Source organism: Pipistrellus kuhlii, unplaced genomic scaffold, assembly GCF_014108245.1.
Source record: "Pipistrellus kuhlii isolate mPipKuh1 unplaced genomic scaffold, mPipKuh1.p scaffold_m20_p_7, whole genome shotgun sequence".
Lineage (NCBI taxonomy): Eukaryota > Metazoa > Chordata > Mammalia > Chiroptera > Vespertilionidae > Pipistrellus > Pipistrellus kuhlii.
In genome coordinates this window covers 5,241,303-5,267,002 of record NW_023425573.1, presented here as the reverse complement: position 1 = coordinate 5,267,002, position 25,700 = coordinate 5,241,303, and the positions used below count along the sequence as shown (strand labels likewise).

The 25,700-nt window shown below is 37.1% G+C and overlaps 1 protein-coding gene across 2 annotated transcripts; it reads right to left on the bottom strand.

Annotated features, from left to right (window-relative positions):
- Positions 1-2,784: 2,784 nt before the first annotated feature.
- On the bottom strand, positions 2,785-25,353 carry MYL1 (myosin light chain 1). 2 transcript variants are annotated; one of them, XM_036420766.2, is made up of 7 exons: positions 25,074-25,353; positions 12,119-12,146; positions 8,104-8,247; positions 6,202-6,375; positions 5,686-5,763; positions 3,758-3,800; positions 2,785-3,085 (listed from the first exon to the last, which is right to left on the bottom strand). In XM_036420766.2, exons 1-6 carry the CDS (start codon positions 25,188-25,190, stop codon positions 3,772-3,774), a joined length of 570 nt encoding a protein of 189 aa, XP_036276659.1. In that variant the 5' UTR covers positions 25,191-25,353; the 3' UTR covers positions 2,785-3,085; positions 3,758-3,771. The 2 variants fall into 2 exon arrangements, with proteins under 2 accessions (XP_036276659.1, XP_036276660.1); XM_036420767.2 differs by lacking the exons at positions 12,119-12,146; positions 25,074-25,353 and adding exons at positions 12,399-12,423; positions 13,177-13,316.
- Between the last annotated feature and the right edge of the window lie 347 nt (positions 25,354-25,700).

The window sequence follows — 25,700 nt, the reverse complement described above, 5'->3', positions numbered from 1 at the left end:
AGGGACAGGGGCCAAAGTATCCCTGGCCCGGATTAATTCTGCTTCTCAGTTCCGCATGGCCACGGAAGAAGCAAGGTGGCTCTGGCCAGCCTCGGTGTAGGTCCTGGCCCCTGAAGGCCAAGGCAGGTATAGCTGATTATTTTCCTACCAAATGTTAATTTATCTCGATAGGAAGTTCTGGAAAAGATTCTCAGGAGGTGGCTGGAACCCCATCGCTCTTTCTTTTGCACTGACTTTCCTCATCACATTGTAAAATCGAGATCATGGCCCGAATTATTCTACCATTTAACTCTTCCTTAACTGCAGTTGTATTGACAGTTCAAGGGAGCATAACTCTTTAGTCTGGATTCCAGATACTTGCTGTCTAATCTTCTCTGTTCCTTTGGGATCTAGACAGGGTTTTCTGAACAAATCTATAGATTCATGGTTTTCTCTAGGCTTAGAATTTAAAGGAACATATTTTTCTCCATTCTATTAAGTTCCAGATTTTATTTTATAATATAAAAAAGATATGTAAATATAACTAGAGAAAGATATATTGAGTTCTTTTTGATACAGTGTTTCTTGAGAAACTATTACCATGATGTTTAAAAATAAAAGTTTACTTCTCCAACTTAATAATTTTTTTTTCATAGTTGAGAATAAACTAAGTTCCTGTGATATAAGTTTCAAATATACATTGAGGCAAAAATAATGTTTTGGGGGTATTTTTGGTCAGGAAGTAACTTGAAGATAGTTAAAAATTTTTTAAAATATTTGCTTATGCAGTGGAGGCTTTTCAAAAGTTATTTTTAAAGTCTGAGGAATTAAGCACCTGTCATTTTCTCCAGCTGGTGTAGATGTTAAAAATTACTGTCACTCTTCTACCCGCTACTATGTTTTGCACCTGCTGCTACTTGAGTTATTGGCACTTCACACATGGTAATTTAATAAGGTTAGGTCCCATGACAGTGTACTAGATGTTATCCTACAGGAGCTAAAGCAGTTTTATAAGATCTTATGGGAAAAAATATTAAATATGAAGCTTGAGACAAAAACTTTGTCACATTTTTCTAAGTGAAAGATGTTAAAGGAGTATAAAAGATAGGAAATTTAACTACATATTGAAAAAAAATTAGTCTTTTATGATTGGACTCTTTGTACTAGTCAACTTCTCTACGTGGTGACATTTATAAGTAAAAATAAAAACATTTTTATGCCTTCTGTATTGAAACCTGCATTGTTCAATATGGTTGTCATGAGCCACATGTGTCTATTTAAGTTAATTAAAATGAGATACAATTAAACATTCAATTCCACAGCCACACTAGCCACAGTTCAAGTGCTCAGTAGCCACATGTGGCTAGTGGTTACCCAAGAACTTTGCAGATACAGATTTACATTTTTACTGCAAGTTCTGCTGGACAGTGCTGTGTGAAATTTCCAGTTCCTGGTCTTCGGCCAACTCGGTCTTAAAGACCTTGAGGCCGTTGTGAATTTTCCTTATGACTGATTGTAATGTCCCAACATCATCTTGGCTACAGAAGCCAAAGTCAGAGTTGAAGCTGTTGTCCACCAGAATCTGAGAGACCTTTGCTAAAGTTAGGAGGAGCATGTGGACATGAAGCGCCTAACATCAGGAAAAAGTTGTGTCAGCTTCCAAATATGTGTTAGGCAGGCAGAGATTTTATAATCCCATATATTTCTGATATCTTTTGAGAGAGTGGGAGAACTATTTATTACTGCATCTCTTCTAAATGTACAACTATTAACTTGCAAATTCTGCCTTTGTTCTGAAGAAAAGTGACATGTGATAAAAGTAACTTTACACTTTGAATTTTTCTATGAATTATTTGACCATTTAAGACATGTATTAAAGATTGAACCAAGCTTTGGGACACAGGCATGTGAAATAGAGGGGAGCATAGCAGGAGACAGAATATTAGTAGATATGTTCTTGAATAACAGTCTCATCCCAGAGAGGTTTTTCCAGTGACAGCTGAAAGGTCACTTTAAATATTATCCTTGAAGACATTCAGTGAGAAGGATTAGGGCTTATTAGAATTTTCTAATAGGCCAGATTATCACTAGAGGTGAAATAGTTCAAACCATGAATACAATGATTTACATGCAACCGAGAATGCCTGCTTTCATCTTGATTTGCCTGGGTAGTTTATATTAAAACATCTCTGATCCTCTGAATTTCTTCAGTTCTCCATTTCACTCTTTCTTTCTTTATACACACACACACATACACACACACACACACACATATATATACACACACACACACACACACACACACATATATATATATACATATATATATACATATACACACACACATATATATATATACATACACACACACACACACACACACACACACACATATATATATATATATATATATATATATATATATATATATATATAATTGATTTCAGAGAGGAAGGGAGAGGTACAGAGAGAATCATCAATGATGAGAATCATTGATTGGCTGCCTCCTGCACGCCCCTTACTAGGGATCGAGCCCATAACCAGGGCATGTGCCCTTGACCGGAATTGAATCCAGGACCCTTGAGTCCACAGGCCAGCCCTCTATCCACTGAGCTAAACCAGCTAGGACTTCATTTCGCTTTTTCAATAATATGTGATTATCACTACTATTCATTCTGTTATTTTCTATATAGACTATACTGATTTGTTCTTTTAATTCATCAATATTCTATGCATTAACAACAGAATTAAGGTTTTAAAAATTATTTTTATCTAAGAAGAAAAAAGCACAAAGCAAGTTGAATATTCCAGACTGAACAAAATTATTTATTGCTCTTTTAATTTAAGGATGATGATGAACCCAAGGCAGAAAATAAAGAGTGGTGCTTGGGTTTGAGATTGTCAGTGTTTTATCCTTGTCTAGAGCAGGAGACACTTGGTTCGTGTTACATGAATGCAATTCAGAGAGAAATGTAGATATAAAAAAATTCAGGAAGTCCTCAGTCTAGAATGGTCTACATTGTTTTGTTTTTCTGATGATGGTAAACAGATCTGGACATGGTGTTATGAATAAGTTTCCAGCCAGTCTTCCTAAACAATGCTTGATCTGTAAAGAAAAGGGGAAATGAGTTAGATTATTTATTTATTTATTTTAATATTTTATTGATTTTTTACAGAGAGGAAGGGAGAGAGATAGAGAGCTAGAAACGTTGATGAGAGAGAAACATCGACCAGCTGCCTCTTGCATACCCACTACCGGGGATGTGCCTGCAACCAATGTACATGCCCTTGACCGGAATCGAACCTGGCACAATTGGTTTTGGCTAGATTTTTATTTTAATGTGAAGTGCAAAGAAGAAAAAGCACAAACGAGCCAACATTTCCTTGTTGTAAGAACCTGGTTGCAAGTGCTTAACTTTGACTGCGATAGCATGGTTTTCTCGAGTGGTAGTTTTTAAAAACTGCATGTTATTCAGCAAACTTAGGCCCATACTTTTATTAGTGTCATGTTCCAACTAAATTAGTTAACTTCTCTTCATTGTATACTCATAAGTACAAAGATAGGATTTAGCTATTAAACTTCTGAAATTTTTGCTTATAAACTTATATAAAATGATCTATTCCTACATAACCTGTTTCAGGAAGTTGAAGTTTTCTGGTTCATATAAATAACTTTTAAGAATAATACTAGTTATATGGACAGACTATAAAGTGAAGCAGTTAAGGAAAATAAAAAAAAATCAAGAAAGTCTTAATAGTAAAGAGAATATATATATACCTTGAGAGCTCCATTTAGATAGACATGATATGCTTGACAAAAGCTGTAGGCACAATACAGACAGTTTAGAGTTAGTCAAATTTAATAAAAAAGAGGTTTTAAAAGTTACTTCAATCCTAATTAATGTTAGCTATAACACTGAAGCTTATTTTTTATGCTCTGTACAGCCTGCTATACATATTACTGGATTTATGGCCTTTGCCCTGATTTTATAAATTTGATTTTTGAGTAAGGGGCAGATTCACATGATTAAATATTTCTTCTTTAAAGTATAGAAGAGCTTATAACAACAACAACAAAAGTTTCTCACCACTGTCTCCCAGATATTTAGTTTCTCCTTTATAGCTAAGTTCATAGAGCTATTAAATGCATATAAGAGAATACAAATATATGCTTCTTTTTAAAATATACATTTTTATTGATTCCAAAGAGGAAGAGAGAGGGGGATAGAGATAGAAACATCAGTGATGAGAGAGAATCATTGATTGGCTGCCTCTTGCACTCTCCAATGTGGACCGAGTCTGAAACTAGGGCATTTGCCCTTGACTGACATCAAACCTGGGACTTTTCAGTCCATAAGCCAATGCTCTATTCACTGAGCCAAAACAGGAAGGGCCAAATATATGTTTAAAATTTTTTTTTACAGGAATGATGGCATACTCTGCAAATTCTTTTGCACTTATTTTTCTCACTTAGTAATATACCCAGTATATTGGAGACATTACAATAAATGTAAATAAGAATGTCCTTATTTTTTAGGGCTATAGGATATTTCATTGTGTAGATGTACCAGAATCTATTTAATCCATCTTACATTAATGAACATTAAATTGTTCAAATATCCTATCTAATAAAGAGGAAACATGCAAATTGATCATCACTGCGATACACAAGATGTCCACCCCCATGTGGTCAAAGATGGCTGCCCCCATGTGGACACAAGATGGCCACCACAAGATGGCTGGCAGGGGATTTGTGGGTGATCAGGCCAGCAGAGGAGGGCAGTTGAGGGGGACCAGGCTGCAGGGGAGGGCAGTTAGGAGCAATTGGGTCAGCAGGAGAGGGCAGTTAGAGGTGACCAGGTCAGCAGGGGAGGGCAGTTAGGTGCAATTGGGCCAGTAGGGGAGCAGTTAGGCATCAATCAGGCTGAAAGGGGAGTGGTTAGGGGGTGATCAGACTGGCAGGCAGAAGTAGTTAGGGGCAATCAGGCAGCCAGGCAGGTGAGTAGTTGGGAGCCAGCAGTCTTGGATTGTGAGAGGGATGTTCGATTGGAGAGGGTGCAGGCTGGGGTGAGGGACAACTCCCCCACCACACCCTCCTGCACAAATTTTGTGCACCAGGTCTCTAGTATACAATTAACTATGTATCATTCATTGCACTTGACTGCAAGAATGTCCACATTCCTTGAAGTATATTGTTAGAACTGCTAGTACCCCTTCACACAAGGATTTAAATGATTTACATTTCCAGCAGGAATGCATAAGAGCAGCTTTGTCCACACATTCTTCTCACCCCAAAGTTTGGTCAAACTTTTAATCTTCAGAAATCAGTTTATTTAAAAATGGTATTTCAGTGTAGTATCTATCTGCATGTCTCATGTTATTAATGAAGTTTAGCATATTATACTGTATTTGTATATATACTTTCCTTTCCTATGAAGTGTCTGTTCATGTATCTATTAATTTTTTTTATTAGGTTGTGGTCCCTTTATAAAATTATAACTTTTTATTAGGAAAATATTGTCTGCTGTTTGTCTTTTAACTGCTTCTGGTGGCTTTTTCCATATAAATTAAAAAACATTATGTGGTTGAATTTGTCCAAATTTGAAGTGCCTTCTGGGTTTTATATAAGTGCTAGATGCCTCTTACAGGAAGATTCCTGCAATAGGCTTCCTACTGCAGTAACTACCAGAGCACATGAGATTGTACCTTCATAGTTGATGCATCCATTGGAGTCTTCTTGACCTTGCATCAGTGTTTCCACTTCTTCCTCTCTCATCTTTTCACCTGATGAAACAAAACTCTTTGTTCAGAAAGGAGGTCAGAGAATATTTTCAAAATTCCCACCATAAGTGATTATTTTGGAACTCCTGGAACTATGACTAAGCTCTTGAAGGATAGGAACCAAGCCCTTCCTATTCCTCTCCCACTTAGTAGGTTGTCAATAAAAGTTTCTGAGTGAATGAATTAAGTTCACATTGTACACAAATATCCAAACTTTATCCTATGCAAACTACAGTGTTTTACTACTCATTACCAGTAATTTAAGTTACCATTTTTCCCAAATTCACTTCATTGACACTGTAGTCAATTGAAATGGTTAACTTTTGACTTCTCTCTTACATTTTCCCTCTGTATCTACCTTGGTTTTAACATGATTGCCCCAAGTCATACTCCTTCTTCTATAGTCTGTTCTGCTAATTCCACTAAAACAAATTTCCTTACCCAGTGTGGCTAGAACGTGACGGAGTTCAGCACCCATGACTGTGCCATTGCCTTCCTTGTCAAAGACACGCAGACCCTCAACGAAGTCTTCGTAAGTGCCCTGCTCCTTGTTGTTAGAAATAGCTTGCATCATGGGAAGAAACTGTTCAAACTCAATTTTCTTGACATTCATCTCTGGAAGAAATTGCAATTTGGGGAGTTGTTAGCAAACATAAAATGCCATTTCTGAGTTTCAAATTGAACTTGAAAGTTTATTCTAGATGACTTGAAAAATCTTCATACAGTGTAAATTTCAATTGATAAGTTGCTGGTGAGAAAAATTTGGTAATGTAATAGTTAGTAGCCTGAGCTGTGGAGTCCTAGACCTTGAACTTTTCTCTCCAATCCACTGTTTACAACTATGTGATTACAGGCAAGCTGATTAACCAATTTGTGTCTCAGCGTCTTCATCTCTAAAATAGAGATATTGCATAGTGTTAGTATGAGAATGAAATAAGATGACACAAGCCAAGTTTGTTACAGTACCTGGGACAACTGAGTACTTAATGTTAGCTGCTATTTTTCTAGTATTGTCAATTTAATATTTTTAAAATATATTTTTATTGATTTTAAAGAGGAAGGGAGAGGAAGAGAGATAAAACATCGATGAGAGAGAATCACTGATCGGCTACCTCCTACAGGCCCTCCTCATGCCACTGGGGACCAAGCCTACAACCCAAGCATATGCTTTGAGACTTCCTGGTTTGTAGGTCAATGCTCAACCACTGAGCCACACTGGCCAGATTTAATTTAATATTTTTGTGTGATTTACCTGGACATTTTCCTCCAAAGAAAATGAGCTCTGATGAGTATTCTAGCAGACTGATTTAGAGTTAGGTTTTTTAGAAGTAAGTGTTGGTTTGTTTTTTTCTTTTGTGACACAAGAAAATTGTCATTTTAATTATCAAAGAAAAAAAGAAATTAGTTGTTGTTTTTTTTTTGTTTTTCTCCCCTATGGCAAAGATAAACAGCCCACATGTCTACTTGAAAAGACGTCAGTTTGGTCTTGTTGCTGTTCGTGTGTTTGTTTCCCAGTAGACTATAATATTTTGCCACGAACCTTTGGGATTCATTCTTTTTTCTTGTTCTAGACTGAAGCCTGGATTTCTGTCTTGAGCAAATAAGTTCTGCAATTTTGCTACTTATGTATGTCATTGACTTTGGTCCTGTGATTTAACTTGGGCAACTGAATGCAGGTCTGGCTTAGATTTTCAGGTCTTTTTGTAAAAAAAAAAAAATTACTCTGATTAAGATTCATCCTGTTTTTATTAATTAAGATAGCTGAGTTTCCTTTAAGAGTCTTACAGCAGCAGGGTGTCAAAAGACAGGCCATTGGGCCAAGCCAGCAGGTATTTTCTGTCTCCTGAAAACATTGATTTCATTTCTCTGGCTTTAATCAGAGCAGATATCCTCTCGGGATGTGCTATTATAATTTACTTGGAGTTATTTGCAAAGTGCATTATGTTTTAGTCATATTTAACATCTTTGTCAAAATGTAATTTTGCCTTTGAAGGTTTGAAAAAATGTGTAGACTTGGGTTTTATTTCATTTCATTAACCTTTAAATTATGAGCATTAAGATAAGATGATGATAATGATGTTAGCATTAAATATTATTTCCTTGCATTAGCATGAAATTTTATCAAGCTTGCAAATTCTCAAAGGAAGGTTAACTTACTTTATGAGGGAAAAAACTGACTCTAGCCAAGTGGCACACTTACCATCAAAAGCCAATTAAGTCCTATTCTGTGAAACTTATTTCTTAATAAATCTCTCTTACTCTGAAACACACACACACACACACACACACACACACACACACACACACACATTTCTCAACTTATTGGGGAAACATGGGGTTTACCTTCATTGGTGGGGTTTCCCAGGACCTTCTTGACCTCTGCGTTGGTGGGGTTTGTGCCCAGAGCCCGGAGGACATCACCAACCTGGCTTAAGGTGATTTTGCTGTCACCTGTCCTGTCAAACAGGAGAAACGCCTCCTTGAAATCTGTAAGAAACAAGAAGCATTAGCGGGCTTTATTTTTTTTTTTCCTTTTCTACCTCAGACCTATAAGTTAACCCTAATTTCATCAAAGATCCAGTTCAAACTATTTTACAAGTATTTCCAACCACTGACATTGTGATTGCTAGATTCTCCCTTTTCCTAGTTCAGATAATCACGGACAAGCCCTATTTTAAAGCAGCATTTCCAATTTCAAGTCATATGTAATTATTAATCAGATATGGGAATTGGATCCTCTAGTCATATTTGTTCATATTTTCTTCATCTGTGTGGGAAGCAGGAATGGGTTAGGGAATTCTGAGGCTTTAAGAATTCCTTATATAACCTCTCATATAATTAAACATTAATAACATTTCAAGAAAAACAAGTTTTCAAATGGGGTTGTGTTTATGAGGTCAACACAAACTTCTCAAATTACATGGAAAAAACCTCCTCTTGAGTTACAAATTTCCTACATACTCCCCTTAACTAGTTTTCTTCAGGAGTAACTTCAATTTTTTTTAGGAAAAAAATCTAGAAAGATGAGACAAATCTCAAAATTCTATAAGTGATCATTTAACCATGTCAATGTGTGACGGTAATAGGCTCCTAGTATAAATTATTCAGAAGGAGGAATATGTGTTTGGGTCTGTTGCTATGATAATCTATTCTTTTTTCAGGTCATACATATGACAACATGTTGCTATGTTAGCTTTAAGTACATATTTCCTAATGAAAACTTTATGGAGATAATGGAAAATTCACATGCACTTTAGAGAAAAAGTACAGATGTCATAAATCCTCTGCCTAGTTTCTCCCAATAGTAACGTTTTGCAAAATCATTGTATACTGTTGAAATCAGGGTATTCACATTGATAGATACCACCACTTTCATTCAGATTTCCATTTTACTTGTACTCGTGTGTGTGTGTGTGTGTGTGTGTGTGTGTGTGAATAAATACACATTCTTAAAGTGAATTTTTTAAATCATGACCACTATATTCCTTGTTTCCTAAGTTTTGTCATTCTCCTTTAATAGAATGGCTTTGCCTTTCAGAATTACATTAAAAAAGAATTAAGGCATGTACACCAAAAAGACAGAAAGAGATACTACTATGGATTAGGGGCCAATAAAGACATTTTAATAGAACCTTCTAAATTTAACTAAATGAATTCCCCGGGGAACCCAGAAGTACTCATGGTAACTTGTTGGAGTTAATACTAACAACATTCAAAAAGCATTTGTGAGTGAAAGAGGTGAAAGCAGCCTTCTTTTAGGCCTTTAGTTGTTCGGGATCAAAAGATACCTTCTGGATAGGTTACTCAGCAAAATACCCTATTTTACTGTCCCTCCACCCACTAATCTAAGATTGAGCCAGGCATTTTCACTGTCAACTACTGTGATCATGTTTCCTTTCTTTGCTAAAACTTTCCCCTCATATTCTCTGCAATTTGGCTATAAAAGATCATTTTCCTAATCTGAAAACATGCCCCAGGCCCTGTGGGGTCATTAAGTCAAATATTGTTTCATCTTTCTAAGGGACACACGAAACTGAACTATTCCTGTTACTGACTCCAGGCTTTCATGCACAAATTGCTCAGCGGGCTCACTATTACCCTGGTCAGATACTTGATATAGAAATAGGAATTTTATGGGCTGTAATAGAATCTTCCTGACATTAAACCTTATGTTGATTTAAAGGCCAGAAAGATATTGTTCTTCCTGTCCCAGAATTCTAAGGCTTACGTTTTTCTCTTGGAGAGTCTAGAACATGGGTTAGCAAACTCCTGCCCAGGGGCTGGCCACCTGTTTTTGTAAATAAAGTTGGAATACAGCTATTTGTATAGGTATTATCTATGGCTGTTTTCATCAGCAACAGATATGGGTTCTTTTTACAGAGATTGCATTTGCCAATGAGGCTTAACATATTCACTCTTTCATCCTTTCAGAAAAAAATATTTGCCAGCCCCTTGTGTAGAGCAATAATGCTCTAGAACTTTCTGTGATGATTGAAATGTCCTATATCTGGATTGCCCCAAAATGTAGCTACCAGTTACCTGCAATTCTTGAGCACTAGAAGGCAACTACTACAACTGTGGAAATGGATTTTGAAATGTATTTATTCTTAACTATTTACATTTTAAATTTAAATATCCACATGTGGCCAGTGACAACTCTACTGGACAGCATAGGAGGACTTAGACCTTTAGGATGCTCTGATTTTCTATTTGTTATTTCTTCTTTTCTCCAAACCTATGAAACATTCAAATAGAGTAGCCTTGAGCAAAACTACTTAATCATTAAACAAGGGATAATCAAAGGAAGTCTTCATTCTTTTTGAACAAATAGGATTTCCATTTCATTTAAAAATGCTACTAAGAAACATTTGTTTTCCTGACACAGAGAAAAAACAGTCCGCCACACCAATATTTACCAAACTCTGTATCTAAAACCTATTTCATATATGAAATGATAGTTTTCATAGTAATAGTTTAATAGTTTAAATTTCCCTTCTGTCCCTGTAAGGGTTTTAAAGTTTTCTATTGTTTGGTCCTACCATAGTTTGGCTTTCAAAATGACCCCGTAAAGTAGACATTTAAGAGGACTAGGATGAAGTTAGCTGAAAATGTTGCAGTATTACTAGTTAAAAATGAATCAGAAAATCAAACAAATTACAGAAGTGCCAACTATTTTGAATAAAAAAAAAACAGTCCTTTGTAGTATAATTTTATAGGATATTGAGTTCTGAGTCATGAAGTTATCCAATTGTTTTACACAAGGCCATTAACCATGATGTGGATACGCATGTCTGTACTACTGCTACTACAGCAAATATCCTCTTTTTCCTTCACTGATGTTTGAACATGAGATAGTCCAGACACTAAAACACAGGAAACTGTGGAATTCTTTAGGTGGAGAACTGAGTCTTTGAATAGATCCTTATTAATCACCTTTATTTATAATTACATATTATATACCATAACATGTCTAATAAACTTATTCTGACCAATATTCTAAGTTATATATCATACACCTATTTTTTTCTTCCCTTCTCTTCTGTGGATGTATTTCTATCTCACTTTCTTTGAATATGGGACAATCATTCCATAAAACATGCCTCAGTACACTTCTAGTGAAAAAATAAGATCTTATAGGGCACAGGATTCTTGGATTACAAGACTGAAAGGAGAAAAAAATGGGAGTGTTAGGGAAAGTATTCTGATTCTCTTGAATCATAAGAGTTTAAGTTTCTTAGTCACTGTTTTTATAAAAGATATTCTAATGAATTTAAACTAATACCATATTTTGATCCTGTCATTCATTCTTAGGTTACCCCCCGGGAACCTGTCTTACTGCCCCCCCCACCCCACCCCCCAGTTTATGACAAACACTCTTCCCTCTTTGTCTGTGCATTTACTTTTATCCTATATCTACTTGACCCATTATTTCTCTCAATGCATTATAGTGCCCATTGAGATTATGGAGATTTGGTAATTGGCAGTTTTATAATAATTATTTTATTTTCCAAATTGAGCAATTCAGACTTGCAAAATCTTTCTTTAAGTATTTGATTAACAAATTAGCCATCCAAAATTGACATATTTTTGGGGTACATATATTTATATCGGTATTTAGAAATCAGGGCCTATTTTGAAGTGTTTAGCTATTGTTTGCTTAAACCTCTGATGGCTAATTCTAAGGAGGGGCTGCTTGGGGTGCTGAGAGGAGTTAGAGTGACTGAGAGCATTTATATTTAGAGTGGCAGCACCATCGGGGGGCCATTAGGGAAGAGCTAATCTCATCCAGAGGGAGCTGGCTTTCCAAATCCATCTTTCTGAGTGTGTGCATGTCAACAGCAATATCTTTTAAACTTACCATCCTGCTGTTCCTGAGAGAACTCGATCTGTTAGGAAGAAATTAACCACAAAGAATATTTTAACCAACCAACATGTCCTGACTTTCCAGTGTATCCAAGCTCATTCCCTGAGTCATCTTTCAAGTAAGCTCCCAAAGTCAGCCTACTTTCCAGAGTTCAGGCATAGCTTGGACACTCACAGGTTGAGCCGGGTACTCGCATGCCTTAGAGATAAGTGATATTTCTGAAAGTAGGCAGTGTTCTGCCTACATCTGAAGTAGAAAAGCTCAATTCACTTACCAGCAATCTGGTCAGCACTGAAGGACTGCGGTGGCGAGAGGGAGAAAGAATAAAACAGCTAGTACTCTTTCAAATGCATTGACAGAATCGAGTGCTGTCTGTCCTGAAACTTTTTAGAGAGCCATGTAGGTTTCATAGAATAAGAAGGTTGCCTTAGGATATGTTGGAGTCTAGGATAAAGAAAAAGCTATTGCAAAAGATAGTTAGGGAACATCTCTCCTCAACGAATCAGTGGTTTAACAGAGGCCAAGCCAAATACTTCCTAGAATAAGATAATAACCTAGAGTGTATTGAAGATTTGTCTAACACAGGTACACTGTTTTAGGAAGTACAGATGCACTGCCTTGAATCATTACAAGCATTCCTCTGTTTAACCACCACATTTTTTACTTAATGCATCAGAAGTAGATTACTTGGCTTTAGAAATTGACATAATTTGGTTGTTTTTTAAGGTGTAATATTTTCCTATAGTTGCAGAGTTATTTTTCTTTCTAAATTTAGATATAATAAACCTTATGTGATATAGCAAACATTGATGAATCATAAACTACTTCTTTTGGGGACTAAGTCTTATTTTCCCAGCTGGCATAATAGCTCAGATGACTTCTTCTATCCTCACGCCCTCCCCTCACCCAAAACCCAAAGCAGATTCTAAAGACTCCTATTGAATAAGCTATCTCCCCAATATCTATCTACGTCTGCCTTTTTTCCTCAGTAAGACTATAGCTCCTATCTCTTTCCTCCTGCAAATGCCAACTACTTTTCTGGTAGGACCCACCATGCTGGAGCTGCTGGGCTGCACAACAGCGCGGAGATGGGAGATGGGAGATGAGGAGTCTCTGAGGGCGGCTGCAGTCCCTGAGTGGGGCCGCCCTGGCGGAGGCTGCCTTTTATTGCGGGAGGCGGTGACCTCAGAGTTTATTCGGGTCTCAGGGAGAGAGGCAGCCACTCCCTTTGGAGAGTTCTTTAGCTTTCTTAAGGCAAAGCAGGAAAGGGATCCGAACCCTGAGGGCTATTTTTAGGAACCCAGAAACCATAGTAGGCAGCCATAGTGAGCCCTTAGGTACTTTTATGGGCTTTGTCTCTGAGATGCTCTCCGGAGTGTCTTCCTTTAAGAAGCTGATTTGCTCAGGGCCCGAGGAGGCTCGGGTTTCCCTAGGGGCCTGGGCTGACCCTGCTCTCAGTGAATTTTAGACTTTGCAGACTCCAAGTGGGCAAGTCTTGGTACTAATGGAACGTGTTGGAGAGGACTGGTTTGGGGTTTCAGTTGGCAACCCCTCGTGGAAAAGGTCAGAGGACCTGGAAGGCATCACGCATTCTGGGAGTTTCTTAGGGTTCACCCAAGTGGTGATCTGGCCAATTCCTGAAAATCTGTAATTAATCAATTTTTTTGCAGCCTGTATTCTCAGGAGTATAAAGCTTATCTAAACCAGGAATGGCTTTAATCACTGTTTTTCACCATTCTCCTTTAATACCCTTAGGATTGGGTATTTTCCTCCCTCCCTGTTATCTTTATGGTGGCTTACCAGTCAATTTTTTTTTTTTAATTTATGAAGTTTTTCTAGGCAGGAAAGCTGTTAGACACTCTCTCTCTCTCTCTCTCTCTCTCTCTCTCTCTCTCTCTCTCTCTCTGTGTGTGTGTGTGTGTGTGTGTGTGTAAGCTTTATTCCTGGTTCTTTTTAAAACAAAACAAAACAAAACGAAACATAAGTCATTCAGAAAAAGCTAAGAAAGATATGATTTCACTCATATGTGGGATGTAAGACTGAAACTCTGAGCACAAACAGCAGTATGGTGGCTGCCAGGGGAAGGGGACTGGGGAAGAAGAGGACTCTAAGATGAGGTGACAGGAGGAGATTTGACTGAGGGTGGTGGGCACATGGTGCAGTACACAGATCTTGTAACATAGAAACCCACACCTGACACCTGTATGTTCATGTCGACCATTGCCACCCCAATTAATGTAATAAAAAAATAAAACAAGACATTAACTTTATGGTGGTGACATTGAAAAATAACATTATATGAGTTCAAGTGTACAATTCCATAGTATACCATCTGTATATTGCATTGTGTGCTCACCACCCAAAGTCTAGTCTCCTTCCGTCACCATATATTTATAAATCCCCTTCATCTCCTCCAACCTCCCCACTCCCCCCTTTTCTCTAGTAATCACCATTATCTGTTGATAGACTGTTTTTGCATTCTTCTTCTCTCTTTCTATTTGAGATTTAAAAATTTTATGTAGGTTCCTATTAGAACATGCTGATTCTGTTTCTGTTATGTCAAACATTTGATGGCTCAGTCTATAGACTGAGAAACAAAAGAACCCAGAACAGGGGGCTGTGGGAGGCAAAGCTGTACTTTAGAATTTGAAAGGTATCCCAGGGAGTGGCTGGTAATGGGGTCTCCTGGTAGCTTCTCTGAACAGAGAGGGCACTCTCTTCCACGAATGGTACTGTGCAACATGGTACAGGGAAAGATCGGTCTTAACATGTCCACTAATGTTCACACATGTCTAACAGTTTTCTACCTATTTAAAGCACCTCACAGGCATAAGAATGTTGGAAATTCTAATGTCAGTACTGTTTCCATATGACTTTTAAAGAAATGGTCACAGAGAGCATAAAGTCTCCCCCTGCTAGACAAATGTGTATTTGCAGCTTTCCCTTAAGCATTTTGAAAGAAATCAGCACTTAAAATGTGTGTTATTTTTTGTTCAAAGACTACCAATAGTGGAAAAAAAAAATCTCAGAGGGTCTTAAGTTCCAAAATGGGACTGAAAATATAATTTAAACAATATTAGTACCCAGGTAAAGTATCTTCATAAGTAGACTGACACTTTGAGAGAGTTAATAAAAATATTTAAACACTTTGAATCATTAGGGGAAAATAGAAGGGAGGGACAATTGATAATTGCATAAGTTGAAGTTTCATGATTTTGATGCAAAAATTAAAAGCTTTAGAGAAAAACCATGATTCTTTGTGTGTTTTATTTTAGTCTTGTAATTATATGCATTATGTTATTAGATTTGAATTGCTTATGAGTAATATTGAGAGCTTCCTCCAACCTCTCCCTCTTGGTGAGCTGCCTCTGTCTTTATTCTTTGATGTTACTCTCCTCCCCCCCCCCCAATTATAAAATACCTGCCTACATTAGATGATCAACGGATTTTCATTAAGTTAAAATCATTAGAGCATATGCACAGTAAGCTCCTCCTTCAAACATAAGCTCCTCCTCTAGGATATGATATTCCCTGAGGGAAGAGACTTCCAAGTCCCTTCAAAGAACTCACACTCTAGAGGAGGCGCTCACATCCTCCTTTGACACGCCATCTCCAGCCCTGAGAACTGCCAAGCACATAGTAGGCTGCTCATCTTGTTATTGATGTATGCGCCTTTAGGTTTCCAGAGCCTTTGCTTAGATTCTGTGTAAATATTTATTATCAAGACCACTACTTTGCAAACCCTCAATTCGTTTTAAGTCTGTTTTTTTTTCTATCTCTGTCTATGTATACTTATATTAGACCAATAGTAAAACAACATTCCACATTTTTGTGAGTTATATACTGCTTGGCTTTGGATTTAGGCAGGTAGTAGTGTACAAGGTACTGGTACTAAATATGATTTTTATTGCAATGTTTATAGGTCTTTTCTCACTTTGAGAAGCATTTTTCTAAAAGTAATTATGAGGTTTGGTTATCTGATTAAAAAAGATAGTCTCTCATATATAGAAGAAATTTAAAGGAAAAATGTAAAGTGCATTTAATCAAACAGGCTCTGGAATTTATGTATGTTATGATTTGGTAGTATTAACCAATGTCACCCCAATGAATTTAATTAAAATATTCTTAACAACTGCTAAAAAAGATGTAGTAAAACAAGAAGCGTTATAGTACAAGGTGATTTGGGAGATGTGTGTTGTTGATACTGAGGGAAAGTGCCCTAGCAAGGTACACAGACCACGGTCTTTAAACAGCTTCATCATCACTGCAAGGCATGTGGGACTGATCACTGGTGAGGCTAAGTAAAACAGTTCATCTACCAGGGCCAGCTTTCAATCAAGAAAACATTGCTGCAGGTCCTCTGATTTAATGCCTGGCAGAGAGACAAAGATCTGGATGTATGCAAATCCTAAGGAAAACTTTATTAATTTTTCAGGCCAAACTCACAGAGTTACTAGGAATCACCATAAAATACCAGTAGAAGTCTTATTTTTTAAAACTTTGAGCTTTGAATTTCAGAATAACTCAATTTAAAGGAAATAAATATTTTTTTGTTGCATTGTTTTTACCTCAACAAAGGATATACTTAGGTTGCTGACTATAATCTACACTAATAAAAGAGAAAGATGCAAATTGACCACGTTGCTGTGATGCCCACCAGCCAATCAGGAGTGTGTATGCAAATTGACCCAACGAAGATGGTGGGTTGATTTGCATACACAAGCATGGAGCAGAGACTGAGGGCTCCAGCCTGAGCAAAGATTAAAGATAGAAGACTGAAGAGGTTTGGCTTCTCCACTGCGACCAGAGTGAAGGCCTGGGTCCTGGGTGCCAGTGCTGGCAGGGGAAGGAAGGCCTATTGCATGAATCATCATGCAAAGAGCCTCTAGTAATGGCATAAAAAGGTAAAATCAAGAAAAATGAGAATATAGTACTGGCCCAGATTGTCTAACAGAGAGAGAGTAATGGATGGCTGTGTTGGATAATTGAGCTGAACAGATAAAGAAATGATTAATTCTCTGCAGAGATGCTTAGACTAGCCAACTAAATTCAAGCACATTAGAGCAAAGGTTAAATTATTAAAGCAGCACAATTCAGACCTACAAAAAGTAATAGAGACCTATGTAAATTGTAACAAAACATTTAAAATGTGACCCAAGCCAGAACCGGTTTACCGGGTTCGATTCTGGTCAAGGGCATGTACCTTGGTTGTGGGCACATCTCTCTCATCGATGTTTCTAACTCTCTATCCCTCTCTCTTCCTCTCTGAAAAATCAATAAAATATATTAAAAAATAAAATAAAATAAAAGGTGACCCAAATCTACATTTCAGATTTCTCATCAGCTTTTGTATGGTTAATGATTGATAAATAAATCTAAAATTTCTTGTGGGTTGTAATTTTTCTAATTGTTTTTGTTCACATGTAATTTGTTAAAAATCCAAGTTATATTTTTGTTTTTCCCTCCTTTGATTTTTAAAATACGAACATCAGGAAAATTTGTTGCATGTTTTATAAGAAACTAGAGGTCCAGTGCACGAATACATGCATGGATGTGGGTCCCTTCGCCTGGCCGACAATTGGGACCCATATTGGCCGTCTCACCCCGTCCCGATTGAGGCTGATCGGGGCTGATCAGGGCTGGCTGGTAGTGGGGAGGGACCACAGGAGGTTGGCCAGCCGTGGGAGGTTGGCTGTGGGAGCACACTGACCAGCAGGAGGCATCTCCTGCATTGAGCGTCTGCACCCTGGTGGTCAGTGTGCATCATAGCGCTTGGTCAACTGGTTTTTCGGTCGACCAGTCATAACAGCTGTTTAAGCTTATATATATATATATATATATATATATATATATATATATATATATATATATATTATAAGTATCTGCTTTTTCCTACTTATCTGGAGAAAAAAATTTTTTTCTGACAATAGGTATGCACCAATATTGACATTACCATTTTAGAGGTTTCAGGTCTTTTGATATAGTGGAAAGAAAACTAGATAGGGATTGAACCATTCAAAATTTTTTTTTCTGGTTCTTATAACAAATCATGTGTCTATGGATTAAATAACATCTCTTATCATAACTTTCTCAAATATAAATTATTATACTTAATGATTTCTAGGGTTACTACAGTTTCCCATCTTTTTGTTAGTAGAATCTACTTCAACTCCCTTTTTCTAGTGGAAAAGGGTAGGGTGCCTAAAAATTCAATTATTGATACTATTTTGAAGTAGTTTAGTTAAAGAGGATTTAAGCAAAATATAATTTCACACACTGTGTTCAGTTGAGTCAGAAGTTTTATAAACAGGAGACAGTATATCACTTTGGGCACTTGATAGATTCAAAGAACCTCATTCACCACAGTGGAAATAAGTATAAAAAGTTGATTAGGAAGTGATTTTCTCTTTAGGGAGAAGTTTCTTCTCTGGCTTCAGCTCACCATTATTCCTTTATGACTAGAATAGCAAGGATTTATCATCCATATAATTTAAATTTTAACTAGTGTCACTGAAGCCCTTCCTATCTGTATATTATAATTTTGCCCTCCAAATTCTGAGTTGGGTTATAAACAAAGGATAGAGTCTTGCTTGTAAAAGCAAACTCTAAAAGACCTTCTTTTCATACAAAAAGTATTTCAGTATGAAAAGACGTGGAAGAAAGTGCAGGCTCAGCAGACTAAATATAATCCTTCCCACAGTTTCCATGAGTCAGATGGTGCTGAATGCCGGTAATTATGGACCGACTTCTAAAGACAACGTGCCAGGGGCTGGTGCAGTTGCAGCATTAAAATGTCGAGAGGCTAAATTTGGCGCTGTCACTTCATGATCTTCTGGACTCGCAAAGATTTCATTCTCTTTAACATTGAAAGTGCTACTGACCATTAATTGGTGAACACATCTATTCCTTTCCAGACCGCACTTCACTTCACAAAGACATCAGCCAGTTATTTGTAATTCAAAACACAGTATTACAGAGAGAGACCGATGCCCTTTAAAAGTTTTCCACTTCTTCCCACCTGTTCTCTTTTTTGAAAGTGGAAACTTGATGCGGACACTCAGAAATAGTCTTAAATAGTTTCTGATTTGCTCCTGAAGTTATATTCACATCCCAAATGGATTAATGTTACAATTGATCAACATTATATAGTACTATTAAAAATTAACTCATATTATTGAAAGACCAGAGTAAAAACAGGCAAATTCTTATAATTATATAGTGAAAACTTAAAGGCAACTTATACAATATATATCCCCCTGCCTCTTTCCTTCTAACTAGAACTTGACCATATGTGTTCTCTTCCTCAAACTGGTTAAGATTTTATTATTATACATGTGGCATTATATTTCTATAAATAACCCCAGTTAATGTATGGTTGGGATTTACAGTTCAAACCATGTTGTTTACTTGTAAATAGAAATCCCATACCATTCTCAGATTAGCCTGATGGCAAAATTTGGAAGTCAGATTCAATATACGTGTATGTAAAATTAAAAACATACTCATTTAAAAAATGTAATTAGCCTCACTACATTTAGCAATATTTAAAAATAATTTGGTATAACTTAATTTTTTTTCAGCTTTATTGGGATATAAGTGACATATAACAGTGATTTTCAACCAGTGTTCTGCAGAATGTTTTAATATGTGCAGTACCTGACTATTTAGTCAGGGGCACTGACTGCTTTTCCCTTAGATTGTCAAATGAAAAATGACAACAGCTGACACAATGTTAGCTGTCCAGTGTGAATGAATCAAAATTATATCTACTTTTTGTCAGATCAGCAAAAAAAAATTTTCTTATTGTGTCACAAAATGTTAGTAATTAGTTTATGTGCCATGAGAGGAAAGAGGTTGAAAATCGCTGACATATAACATTGTGTAAGTTTACGGTGTACACGTGATGATCTGATATGTGATGACTTTGATACTGTGAAATAATTACCACAATAAGGTCAATTAAAACGTCCATCGCTCACATAGCTATCTTTTATTTTAGTGAGAACTTTTAAGATTTAGTCTCTTAGCAGCTTTCAGATACACAATGCAGCATCATTAGCTCTAGTCACCGGACCGTATGTGGATCCCCAGAGTTCTTCTCTTATACCCTGAAGTTTGTATCCTCTGACCACTTTACTCTTTCCTTCCACTTCCACCCCCACCCCTGGCAATTACCAATCTACTTTCATAACAACACTGAAAAAATATATACATGGTCTGTTTCCAGCTTTTTATAGGAAGCTGTAGCACAGTAGCTAGGAGTCTTCATTCGTTCCCAATTTTCCCCCTTCCAAGTGTAAAAGAGAACACAACCCACCAGCCAGAGAGAGATGAGAAGATAGGAAAGCTGCGGAGAATAGGGAGAATAGAACGGTAGTGAAGGGCCAAGGTTAAGGCATGAACTTGCTCTGAGGTGTGCTTGTCCCCCCCTCTCGTGGCGACACAGGGCTGTGCAGGGTAATGTAAGAGCCACTTACATTAACCCTGCATGCTGGAGAGGAAAATAGTCTCCTTTACACATTCTTACCAACAGCAACTCACTCTTTGTAAGCAGGAGGTAGGTTGTGATATGCTTAACACAGTGGACTCTGGATTGGTCTGTGAGGTTACTCCTAGCTCCATCATCACTCGTTATCTGATCGTGGATATAACACTGACCCTGTTTTAGACCTTTCGATTTTTTTCTTGCAAAACGAGGCTAAAACGATCTCAGTGCAATGTTTTGAGGATTCAATAAGATGACGGGGCACAGAGTAAATTCACAAGGAATGTGGTTGTTCTATTATAAAGAACTACATAATTTTCAAAACCTTTCACGGCCATGATCTTATTGGATTTCCCCAACAATTCTCCTAAGTGGGGCTGGGTTTGTAATAGCCTGGTTAGGTGTGAGAAAAACAATTTATGGATTAACATTAACACTAACAATCCCTGACTAGAATAAGTTAGGTGTCACAATGTATACATATATTTGCCTCCACTGAATATCCATAAATAAATAGATGTATTTATTAGGAATGCTATATTTCTACCTTACCCATTAAACTGAAAGTTTAAGTTTTCCCAAGCACAAGGTCAATTGTTGCTGAGAGGCTTGTTACTGAATGAGTTTCTGTCAATGCATTTTGTACCTTTACCACTTTTTGTCATATCGCCTGCAATCCAGTCAGAGATGACCCGATTGAGTGGTGAATACAATGAGAAAATGTAAGCCACACAATGAGAGACATGATTCTTAGTTCCATCACTTCACAGCAATCCTGACATATAAGTTATAGCATGCAGCATGCAAACTATTCATGTACACATTGAAGAGCTTTAAAAATCTAGTAGCATGGTAATTTCATAACTTATCTACTTTTGTTATTTCACTTGGTTGTAATTTGGGGCATCGGGTGTAATTTGTACCTACAACTGGGTAGGTTTTAATTCCTACACTTGAGGTTCTGTCAGGCAGTGTTCTTTAGTCAGGGAAGTGCTGTTGGAAGTATCATCTCTGTGAAAGCAAAGAGCTCATAACTTCAATGTTCAAATATCAGCAGAAAATGTGTTTTTGAAAAAGGATACTCATAGACAATCCATGGAGATAAGACATCCTATAAACATTTCGTCAGATATCAAAGATTTTATGTCAGAACAATTGAAGAAACTGTTCTAAACAAATAACCCACAAATCAGGAGGAGATAAAAAAAAAATCCTCACCCAATATTTTTCCATTGATTTTTAGAGACTGGAAGAAAGAGAAAGACAGAGAAAAATATCAATGTGAGAGAAACACATGGATTGGTTGCTTCCTGCATGCGCCCTGGCCAGGGAGAAGCCTGCAACCTAGCTATGTGCCCTTAGCCGGAATTGAACCTGGGCTCTTTGGTCCGTAAGCTGACACTCTGTCCACTGAGCCAAACTGGCTAGGATGGAAATAATATTTTAAAGCACATTAAAAACAAAACAAATCACCACAGTTAAGAAACTGATAAAACTAATTAATTTACAAGATTGTTCAGAGTTTATGGTGAGTCAAATAAATGGCTGTTAAACATGGTATGTTATGTGAAACACAGATATTGGCTGGGAATAATATTGAGGAATTTAATAATACCATGATTATAATATTACACAAAGATCGTTATGCTTAAACTTTAGCATTATTCAAAGACTAAAGGACAGATAGATTTCTAAATCTTATGATATATGAAAGTTTAAAATCCAATTTAGTTTTTTTATTAAGTTTTCAGAAAGTTAATGAACACATAGAATAGCTCTATTAATTTCTTTAAAGTTCATTTTCTCTGCTTGAAGAAAGTTTAAAACATATGAGGTAATATAACTAGGAATATCATTAAGTGATTAAAAGCATCATAATATGAAATGTTTTAATGTGCATTTTAATTAGCCTTGTTACCTACTTGGATGAAATTAAGTTTATAAAGTCCTCAAGTTACATTACATTCTTAGGCCATGTTATCATACCTATAAATACGTACTCATTTCATATTGATAAATGAAAGTTATTGAAAGCATTGAAATTCCTTCACAAAAATATATTCATTTCACTCCTATTTTCTTTTTCTATCAAGAATTGGCTCTCTGGACTGGCTGGCATGGCTCAGTGTTTGAGTGTCAACCTATGAACCAGAAGGTCATGGTTTGATTCCAGTTAGGGCTTGATCCCCAGTGTGGGGTATGCAGGAGGCAGCCAATCAATGATTCTCTCCCATCATTGATGTTTTTACCTCTCCCTTTCCATTCCTCTCTGAAATCAATAAAAATATATTATGTAAAAATTAATTGACTCTCTGAATTAAAGATGAAAGTTAATTTCTTCCTATTTCTTCTAGACTTACTTAACTTCTTTTTGGGTTTGTGTCCCTTACTAGGGCCTATCACATCTCTTGTTCTGCAGGGAAGTAATGAAGATGGAACAGACCCCATCTTTATAGACTCCGAGGAGTATTTCCTTCTTTTGCTTAGTTGCACTAGCTCATATCAGCTTTAATTCAACCTAGAGAGGAAAAGATAAACCAATTTTCTTCTGACTATAAACAAGGAATCTATTTAATCTCTTGATTGAAAGAGTGATGTTTTGTCTTGTCTTGGAAATCCCCTTACCTGCCAAGCTAAACTTTTATTTATTTACTTATTCTTGCACCATTTCTCAGGGAAGAACATTAATGCCTGTTTTCATTAGGGAGCTACTTCTTTTTCTTCTTAAGATAAAGGTACATTTTCCCCTTCCCAGATGCTTGTAGTCCCCGATACAAAGAGAGGGTATTGTCTTATAAATCACAAATAAATATAAAGAGGAATTGCTTTGACATTAATTTTTATCTTTAATGTTAGGATAGAGCACCGAACCAGAGGATAGAGACAGCCAGAGTTACTGGCGTGGCTGGAATCACGCTTACTGTACAATGTGGTCAGCATGCATCTATTCAGCTACATTAACTAGGTTGTGCGGGTGAAACATTTGGTTTCCTCTTAATGAGCTGTATGCAGGCAGTCCTCATGGCGGAAATATATTTATTAGGAGGTCTGACATGCATTTCTCTTCCTAAGTAGATATTCATTAAAAATAATAGTTCCTAACAACAGCAAAACAAGTTCCTAACCACCATTATTAGATTCTATGAAAATTTGACTTCAGTTATCTATAAACTCAAGATAAAATATTGATGATAATCTACTCCTCCTTGGAAACGTAAAATTTAATGTTTAACAGGAACGTTATAAGAATTATGAATGTATTATTTAACTTCAGCACATATGTCTAAAGATGACCTAAGTAGATATTTATGTTAAGAATATTTTCAAAATATGCAATTATAGTAAAATAGTCAATGAGGTGTTTATCTGTAGGTTAGCTTTGCCATTGCAAGTAAAGTGTCAAGTTAGCAAAATTCAGATTTACTGTGTCCTGAACTTTTGACTTAAGGGAAAAGAGCACGCATAGGCACTTTTGCCCATGCGTTTTCCATATAAGGCAGGGTTCTGAGGATGTAGACCTTAAAACTGTCCTTTGGACCAATCTCAGCCCAGCGACTGAGGAGAAGGGGCGCATTTGATGGGTTACATCACCGAGAGGTAACAGCCTCAAGCATTGCATCATTTTTCTAAAAGCAGCTCACCTTTTGCTATTCAAGAACTGTGATCACAGGCAAGTGTTGACACAAAAATGAATCACATTCTCCTTAGTTCAAGGATGCAAGAGCTCAAAGACATAAACGAAAAGCCACACAACCAAGTTTTACAGTATTTTTTGTGTTAGTTTTGTTTAGAAACAGCACACGCATTCTGAATTAAATCCCGTGTATAAATAAACAAGATGACAGTTATAGTCACTGAAACACTTGAGTACATAATTGCCTGCACTGTGATCTCATTTAGTGTTGTATCCAGTTTTATTAGGCAAAGCTGAAGGGGAAATTAGCTTGAATTGCAAAAATCTTCCCTTCTTTCAAGCTGCCGTCAAATAAGGACATCTGGGACAACTGGGTCTTCAGCTGTCTTAAAACTTTTGGAAGTCACTGGAGGAGTCAAGTGTTCTTTTTGATACAGCTTTCAAACAAGGGATCTAGTTTCTACAGAGATTTTATTAAAAAATTAAACCAAGCATTTGTTTAAATATTTGCAAATCACCTTTACTCTTATATAAATTACCCATAAATTGCACTTGAACAACTTAGGGAGGGAAAAAGGAAACTAGAGAGCAAAACTATGGAGAAAACACAGGTCCCACAGGCAATTACCATACTCATGGCAATCTTATTGAAATTACGTGTTGGAGCTCATTTATTTCTTCATCAGGATTCTCTCCTCTCCACACCTACCAGTTCACCTAATAACGGCATTGGTCTCGATGAAGAAAAAAAATCTACCTTTTGCAAGTTTCTAGAGTTCCCTGCTGCGGGAAGATGTTTCAGTGACCAAACCATTCACCCGTGTCGTTACCTTAATGGCAGAGAGGTCAATCTTCTCCTCTTTGGGTGGGGCAGGTGCAGGGGCCGGGGCAGGGGCCGGGGCAGGAGCGGCCGCGGCGGGCTTCTTCACGTCCTTCTTTGGTGCCATTTTGTTGAAAAGCAGGGTTTTTTTTTAAAAAAAAAGAGAGAGAGAGAGAGAGAGAAGGAGCACCTCCAACAGAACCTGTCAGATGATTCTTGGAAGAGGAGTGGCGGAGCGGTTGATCCCCGGCCCGGCGTCTTGAAGGTGGCCCCAGAGGATTAACGGTCTGAGGGCCTGCATATATATTTCACTCAGTGCCTCTCGGAACCCCGCACCGGCTGGATTGGACAGCTCGCCAGTCAAGGGGGATGGCATTCCTGCTCAGTCTATAAATGGAGTTGAAAGGGGTCAGGGCTTCATCATATTTTTTAAAACTCCTCTTGCTTTTTTTTTTTTTTTTTTTTTTTTTTTCTCCCCACCTCCATGTATAAAAGAGAAAGACATATGCCAAAGCCCGTTTCAGATCCTTGGGTGATAGTAAAGTTGATTGACTGGTACTATTTTCTTCGTGGAATTATGATTCTGCTGAAGTTGTAAATCTTTTTCTTTTTCTTTTTTTTCACGCCATGCCTAAGA

Coding starts and splice junctions, on each gene's coding strand:
- MYL1 (XM_036420766.2), bottom strand. CDS start 25,190: ATGGCACCAAAGAAGGACGTGAAGAAGCCCGCCGCGGCCGCTCCTGCC. Junction 8,248..12,118: donor CTCTCAGGAACAGCAGGATG/GTAAGTTTAAAA, acceptor TGTTTCTTACAG/ATTTCAAGGAGGCGTTTCTC. Junction 3,801..5,685: donor TGGATGCATCAACTATGAAG/GTACAATCTCAT, acceptor TTGTGCCTACAG/CTTTTGTCAAGCATATCATG.